Raw genomic sequence first — 8,752 nt, 5'->3', positions numbered from 1 at the left:
GATGCACCTTCACTGTGGTGACCGACCACAACCCCCTGAGCTGGCTGCACACCATGTCTGGTACTAATGGAAGATTGCTACTTTGGAGCCTTGCCCTCCAGCAGTGCAACTTTACCATTAAACACAAAAAGGGCAATGAGCATGGCAATGCAGATGGGCTGTCGAGGTGTGCCTGGAGAAATACCGAGAGGTCCTGCCTCCATAGCACAGTCCAAAAGGGGAAGGTGTCATGATATTATGAATATGCTCATATTGAAAGTACCCAGAATAACAGACTCAAGGTCTGATAGAAAATGGAAAAAAGATCTCAACGTAAATGCTAAATATTCAAGGAGATGTACAGCTCAGATTCATGATCAGTGGCCCCCTCAAAATGGACACAGTGGGGGTAAGAAAAGGTGTATGATCACATAGCATGATACCTATGGCTACAAGAAAAAAGTGCACAGTAGATTATTGCACACTGCCCAAGCTGTATAAAAGCTGGGTGCTTTTGACACTGTATGCAACCAACGTATAATGGTGCTATAACCTTTCCTGGTTAGAAATAGGCAGTTTCATGATGGTGTGATGATGAGGGTCCTGTACGATGGAGACAAATCTGAGGCTTTCCCAGTAACGAAAGGCGTAAAACAAGGCTGTGTTGTTGCTCCAACCCTGTTCAGTATGCTATTCTCTGCAATATTAAGTGATGCCTTTAACAACTGTGAAGATGGAATCCAGGTTACGTACAGGACTGATGGCAAGCTCTTCAACTCAAAATGCATGAAGGCGGTTACAAAGGTGCATAAGACTGTTATCCTCGAATTATTATTTGCTGATGACTGTGCACTTAACACTAGCACGGAATAGCAGATGAGGCATGAAATTGACTGTTTTTCTCAAGCTTGCGACAATTTTGGTCTCGAGATCAACACTAGAAAAGCGAAATGTCACGTGTACCTGGATACACCGCCTTCAGCAGGGCGAATTTACAGAGTAAAGGGGAACATGGGGAAACAGTTACAGTGGTGGGCCCTGCAATAGGGAACGGGGATGTGGCGACCTTCTGCACTCCCCTGAGGCAGTGTCCCTGCACTCCTAGCATTCCCTATACAGGTTCCTCACCTGTCGCCAAGCTGGATACCTCAATCCCTAGCTCGCCCTGCATCTATCCCTGACTATTGAACTGGACAGTGCAGAAACTAATCTCACCACTGCACTAATACACGCACAAGGAAATATATAACAAACAGGGAAAGCACCACTTAGCTTTGCTCTGTTGCTATTGTTCCCAACAGAGTACGACACCCGAATTCAGCTTCCACCTGAAGCTACTACACCAGAGCTCTGACTGAGCTGCAAGGAACTCCTCTCTATAGCTCCTTCCTTCATCAAACTTGGTTGGAAATGACCTATATCACCAACAATGAATGAGACCACCTGCCACTCCTTTATAGGAAGGAGCCAGGTTCATCACTTGCTTGGTGATTCCGTGTAATACCACTATCCACCACAGGGGGCAAAACTAGAACTAAAGAAACCAAAGTTTAATGACCCTAATGGCCACCGGGGGGCAAAACTAACTTTAAGCCAACAGCTTAAAAGGAAAAAAAAGGTTATTTGTGCAAACTCTGTCACAATCCATCCTGGATCATGACACCAAAATCATGTATCAATCTCTTCCAGGGAAACTATACAAGGAGCCACATATCACGGTGAAGGAGCAAAACCTCAAAGCAGTTGATAACTTCAACTACTTAGGCAGCACACTCACCCATGAAAAAAACAGACGCTGAGGTTAATAACAGAATTGCCAAAGCCATTGCCGCCTTCAGGAGACTGCGTAAAAACGTCTGGGAATGAAGAAGACTCTGCCTTGCCACCAAGCTGAAGGTCTACTGTGCGGTGGTCCTTACCACACTTCTCTATGCTAGCGAGACCTGGACAGTCTACAACCAGCATGCTAAACAGCTGAATAATTTTCACATGAGTTGCCTCCGCCGACTTCTCCACATCAGGTAGCAAGACTATGTGAATTGAAAAAAGGAGATTTAGTTCAGCTCACCCCTCATTGATGCTGCAGCAAGATCCGAGCAAGGACACGTCTCCACTTTGACGTCTAGAAATACTTCATAGAAAAAAGGAAAGTCCAGCTCAAGGAATAAAATCCAGAATTTTCTTTATTTGTTTCATTAGAATACAAGAATGGCTGCTTTAATCATTATTGCGGTTTTTACTCTAACATGGGATAGCCGCACAGAGAGTGCCCAGATGGTTCCTTACACGTTTCGAGCAGTATACGATCTTAGACTCAGAGCGTATAACGCTCAAAACGCGTATGGAACCTCCTGGGCACTCTCTGTGTGGCTATCCCATGTTAGAGTAAAAACCGCAATAATGATTATAGCAGCCATTCTTGTATTCTAATGAAACAAATAAAGAAAATTCTGGATTTTATTCCTTGAGCTGGACTTTCCTTTTTTCTATGAAGCAAGACAATGTCCCTGATACGGCAATTCTGGTACAGACTCTGCAGCGTTTACACTCTCCTGCTGAAAGTCCAAGCCAGGTGGGCTGGACATGTGGTCAGAATGCCTGAAAGCTGGCTACCAAAACAACTGCTGTAAGGAGAAATGTGCCAAGGAAAGTGTGCAGCTGAGGGGCAGAAGATGCGCTATAAAAACTGCCTTAAAGCTTCTCTTAAAAACCTGGAAGTCAACATCATTGAAGGGGAAGAGCTTGCCCTGGATCATCCAGGTTGGCGGGGCAGGATCACCTCAGGAGCATGTGCAGCTGAAGATAGGAACATCTTGGAGGCAAAAAGAGAGCGTGTTGTCCGCAAGGTACAAGGAGAATCTGGTGTACTGACCACATCTACTTTCTTATGTCAAGTATGTGGGCGAACCTTCAGGGCTCAGAGTGGCCTCTTCAGCCACCTCCGGACCCATAACTATTAATTCTCTTATAACCCTGAAGCCATGGTCATCTTCGACTACGAAGGACGAACATCATCACCACCAAAGGATGATAGTGCTATAACCTTTCCTGTTTAGAAAAAGAAAATCGAGAGAGATGTATTCAATAATACTTATGTCACAAAAAAGCCACAAAAATACATTGATATCTCAGCTTTCTGTAAGTACAGCTTAGGTTACTATAAAGACATCAAAATGATGTGATATCCCAGGTTTCTAAAGTACAGCTTTGCAAATACAATGATATAGGTTATTGCACAATGCCTTTATAACCTTATATAATCTACAAGAACAATCTATTCAGCAGGTACATAACCATTAATCAGTAGCCATAAAGAACGCATCCAACAAAATTGTGGTACTTATCGTTTAGTAGGTTCCCTCTCATTCCTGACGCGTTTCCCTCTCTACTAAATGTAAGGGTTCATCAGACGATCAGGGTGAGGGCTGCAATGTTCCCCTTGGCCAAAGACAATGCTGAGTGCGACCACCTCATCCACCGCCACAGTCAACAATCTAGTGGATCATACTAACTAGGCCTTGGCGAAAATGGGCATTGTGGCATTGTGGTATCAAAACATCTGAGGCCTAAACGGCACCAGAATTCAAGGCATCAAATGAAGGTTACCACAAAGGTTTGCGATGATTAACAGAGCACAGGACAGTAGACTGCAGTGCCCGGACAGATGAGGTGAGCAATATTTATTTTGAACACCCAACCAGCCAGCATTCATTTTGCTGGATTTGTACAGTACAAAGCAAATTGGAAGAAAAAAATCTAATTTGTCATTATTCAGGAAAATCTGAGTCAATTTTAATGTGTTGTGAATAGTTTTACTCATCTCTATTTTTTTTATTACTAGAGAATCAATAGAATTATTTCAGCATGTTATACAGTGAAGAGCAAAAGGGTAACAATGTTTTGAACTTTTGACTCTCAGCCTCCAGATCTCACCATCCACTACTGCTTTGAACATGAGACTACCATGACTTTATATCTTGGCTATTTCATACATAAATTTGACTTGCAGCTGAAAATCTTTTTCTTCCTGTATGCTGCAAATTACAACTTTTCACATTCCCTAATAGCTCAGTGTGTTTTTAGGCTGATTCCCAAGTGAAAGATCACTGGTTCGAATCAAGAAGCAGCCATGAAGAAGATTTCACAAGAAAATAGAAATAACATCATAAAGCTCATCGATAATGATCTCTTGGCCAAGAAGATTTCCAAACTGCATCATGTGAGTGCCATGACAGCTGGAAGAATACAAAATGAAGTCCATTCAAAAGTCAAGAGGTGGATGTCCGGGCAAAATAACAGGGTCAACAAGTTGGCTCATTATCAAGTCTATCAGTTCTGGTGTGACAAACCTGGCAGTGTAGGCGGCTCATATGCTTCATAATAGTAAGATGCCAAACATCCATGCAAGCATTGTGAAACATACATTAAACAAGTCTGAGATGGTGGCATGAAAAAAAAGGTGACGAAGCCTTGACTACAATACTCTCATAGAGGCATCGGCTTGAGTTTGCAAAAAAAGTACAAAAAATTAAGAGTAGAAGATTGAAAATGGTTGTTTTGGAGCGATGAGATGAAAGTCAATAGACTATGCTCTGATAGGTGCAAATGGTATAAATGGGAAGTAGAGAGAATACATAGTATGAGAAGCTTTCAGAAAATTGTTTCTCTAAGACAGAGATCACTTGATTAATTGGTTCACATCAATCTTCCAGACTGGTCAGAGTCTGGAAGATTAAACATTGTTGAAGAGAGTGAAAGCTAGGAAAACATTTGCCCAATAACAAAGTCCCCAATTTTAGTCATCCCTAAACATTCCCAGTGAGAGAGCTTAATATTTGGTGTACAAGAAATAAGAAAACATACTGGAAAAAACAAGATTGGCACAGCTGCATTCAGATGACTGCCCGGAGAAGACACGAGGCCCAACCATGCTACAGAAATTGCCTGGAAACGTTAGAGTTTTATCACAGATTGGGTAGAGGAGCTTCTCTTGGTCAAATACTGCCTTCACTTCTATCTCTGATTTCGGGTATTCTCAGCCATCGCCAATGTTATAATCTCAGTCCATGATTGGAATGTATTTGCACTATCCCGTATGTAGTGAAGAATAATCCTTGCAGTATTGTTACTTAGGCTGCAGCACTATAATTGTGTGATCTTGTATCTGTCATGGAGATATTAATTACAGATATTAGATCTGTTAGAAGTTTTGTGCAAATAGTTGTATGAATTAGTGATGTTGTCAACTAAGGTTATTTACTAATGATACTCACTGAATTAAGCAAATTATGTGCAACTGTATCTGCAGCGCCCTGCTGAGTCTAATATTACTGAGGTTGTCCAGTACTATAACATTGCCGATATTTCTTCAGGATAGGTTATCAATGTCTGATCGGTGGGGGTGCAAAACCTGACAAAAGTACTTAATATACTGATAGTGGCCGTGACTGAATACTGCACATCCACACCTTATTTAAATTAATGAGAGGAAGTTGGTCAGCACTCAGCCATAGCCACTATCAGTGGACAGAAATGCTCCATAACTGAGCACTTCCAGCCACCGGCACTGAAAACAGCTTATCGGGAGTTGTACCCTCACCGATCAGATATTGAAGAACTATCATGAGGATACGGATAGGTCATCAATGTTAAGTAGTGCACAACCTCTTTAACTGGAAGAACATTGCTGCCAAATCTGCAAAAGTGTACTTCAAGTGTACTTCACCGAAACCGACCTAACTAAAGTCATTAGCGACCTACTAACCGCCAAGAGCAAGCGACACTACTCTGTCCTCCTCCTGGACCTGTCTTCTGCCTTCGACACCGTGGACCATTCCCTCCTGCTACAGATTCGCTCATCTCTTTTCCTCACAGACTTGGCCCTATTCTGGATCTCATCATACCTAACAGACCGAACATTTAGTGTTTCCCTTTCACACACCACCTCCTCACCACGCCCCCTGTCTTTCAGTGTTCCTCAAGGCTCATTCCTAGGACCCCTACTCTTCTCTATCTACACCTTCAGCTTGGGACAGCTGCATAGAATCCCACGGCTTGCAATATCACCTTTACGCCGATGACACACTGATCTATCTATCTGGACCTGACCTCACTTCGTTACTGACCAAAATCCCGCAATGTCTGTCTGCTATTTCAGCCTTCTTTTCTGCTCGCTTTCTCAAACTGAACATGCACAAAACAGAATTCATCATCTTTCCCCATCTCACTCTACCCCTCCACCAGACCTATCCATCAATGCCAATGGCTGCTCGCTTTCCCCAATCCGGCACGCTCGGTGCCTTTTGGTGATCATCGATTCTGCCCTCTCTTTCAAACCACATATCCAAGCCATTGCCTCCTTCTGCCGCCTCAAACTCAAAAATATTCCCCAAGTATGAAACCACAAAAACACTAGTGCACGCCCTTATCTCCTGCCTTGACTACTGCAACCTCCTGCTCTCTGGCCTCCCCTCCAGCACTCAGGCACCACTCCAGTCCATCTTACACTCTGCTGCCCGACTAATCCATCTGTCTTCCCGCTATTCCCCAGCCTCCCCCCTATGCCAGGCCCTTCACTGGCTTCCTATTGTCCAGAGGCTCCAGTTCAAAACATTAACCATGACATACAAAGAAATCCACAACCTGTCTCCACCATACATCTGTGACATGGTCTCCCGGTACCTACCCGCACGCAACCTTCGATCCTCTCAAGATCTCCTTCTCTACTCCCCCCTCATCTCTTCTTCCCACAACCTCATACAAGACTTCTCCCGTGCTTCTCCCATACTCTGGGACTCTCTGGTGCAACACATCAGACTCTCACCAACAACAGAAACCTTCAAGAAGAACCTGAAGACCCACCTGTTCTGACAAGCCTACAGCCTGCAATGATCCTCAGTCTACTGAACCACTACACAACCAGCTCTACCTCCTCCTAGTGTATCCTCACCCATCTCTGTAGACTGTGAGCCCTTGTGGGCAGCGTCCTCTCTCCTTCTGTACTTCTGTGTCCCTTGTCTTACACATGTTTATTGTTCTTGTCTATATTTCCCGTTTTCACATGTAAAGCGCCGTGGAATAAATGTCGCTATATAAATGTATAATTATAATAATAGTGTTATGGAGCCATTTGGAAACCATGTATGAGTTCATGTATAGTAAATATTCACCCTGCTGAATGTTGGTGATAGTGTGCATAGCTGTCAGAAACTATGTATTGCATCCAAGTATCAGCCATATGCCATACGTGCAGTAACGTGGTGTGCTGCCGGTAGTTAGTGTGGTGCGCTGCAGCTAGTAGGATAAGTTAATGCTCCTCACTATCCCTGTACTGCCCAAATGTGGCAGCATTTGAGCTAATGGTTCAACCTCTACCCATCGATAGTCAGGACAAGGTAGAATCACCTGTATTAATGCCACCAAATGAAGACAGTGCAGGAATAGTAGTGAGAAGCGTATAGTTACTCTACTAGCTGCAGCGCACCACAATAACTAGAAGGATCTCACCAGGTTACTGCTAGATAGGGTAGAAAAATCCATAATTCATTTCATTAACAGAGCAGACAACAATTTACTCTTGAGCTTTTTAAATTCCAGCTTAATGTCTCTATTATTCAGGCTGTAAATTATAGGATTGAGGAGCGGGGTTATAACCGTGTAGAAGATGGAGAAGATTTTCTTTATATTTTCTGTATTTGGAAACAAATAGATGAAAATAAGTGACCCGTAAAATAAGGACACCACAACCAGGTGAGAGCTGCAGGTGGAGAAGGTCTTCTGCCGTCCGGTCACAGAGGGGATCTTCAGTATGGTGATGATGATATAGATATAAGACATTATAATGACAGTAAAGGGGCAAAGTACGAATGGTATCATCAATATCATGTCTTCTATTTTCATTAAGAAGGTGTCTGAGCAGGAAAGTTCAAGTATTGGATCTAAATCACAGAAGAAATGGTCAATGACGTTTGGTCCACAGAACCACAAATAACTCATGGTTATGGAAAAAGGTAATATAGCAACAATCATCATCACCCAACACAAGACAACGGCTTTTACACAAAATGTGGGAGTCATCACTGAGGTGTAATGTAGAGGGTGACAGATGGCCTGATACCGGTCATAGGACATCACCGTCAGGAGAAGACATTCCAACATTTCTGAGGCTAAAAAGAAATAAAATTGCATCAAACATCCAATAAAGGACACAGAATTTCCTTCATAAAGCACAATGGGGAGCATGTTGGGCACGATGGTGGTGGAGAGAAGAATATCAGAGAAGGACAGTTGTGTGAGGAAGAAGTACATGGGAGAGTGGAGCGATCGGCTGGAGGACACCACCAGAATGATCAGGAGGTTTGCACATACAGTCACACAGTAGATGATCAACAGGAGAAGAAAGAAAGAAATCCTATAACTTTGTAAATTCTGGAATCCTAAGAGCACAATGTCAGACACTGTGTTGGAATTGCTGAACTGCATATTCTGGAAGATGATTGGTTCTAATAAAGTTAAGAAACTAAAAGAGAAATTCATGAAATGTTTATAAAGATAAAGCAATTTGTATCTGAAAAGTTTTATCTGGACAAAAATATTTTAATTTTGTTGTAAACAAATTATCGTACAATGAAATGTAACAAGTAACAAAATGTGAATGTATGTAAATATAATACTTTCCTACAACAGTCATTCAAAATCATAAAGCAATCACTCATCACAATGAATGTCGTATAATGTTATGATGTAAAAATTGTGAAATTCTTTATCATTGTGA

At 42.5% G+C, this 8,752-nt stretch overlaps 1 protein-coding gene across 1 annotated transcript; it reads right to left on the bottom strand.

The window, feature by feature from the left end:
• Positions 1-7,521: 7,521 nt before the first annotated feature.
• On the bottom strand, positions 7,522-8,460 carry LOC141050140 (olfactory receptor 11L1-like). Its single transcript, XM_073546973.1, has one exon. It carries the CDS (start codon positions 8,458-8,460, stop codon positions 7,522-7,524), a length of 939 nt encoding a protein of 312 aa, XP_073403074.1.
• Between the last annotated feature and the right edge of the window lie 292 nt (positions 8,461-8,752).

The sequence above is a fragment of the Dendrobates tinctorius genome, unplaced genomic scaffold, assembly GCF_039654945.1.
Source record: "Dendrobates tinctorius isolate UK_male_01 unplaced genomic scaffold, ASM3965494v1 ptg000151l, whole genome shotgun sequence".
NCBI classification, from domain to species: Eukaryota; Metazoa; Chordata; class Amphibia; order Anura; family Dendrobatidae; genus Dendrobates; species Dendrobates tinctorius.
The sequence above is the reverse complement of the archived record's forward strand: the minus strand, read 5'-3'. Positions and strand labels throughout refer to the sequence as shown.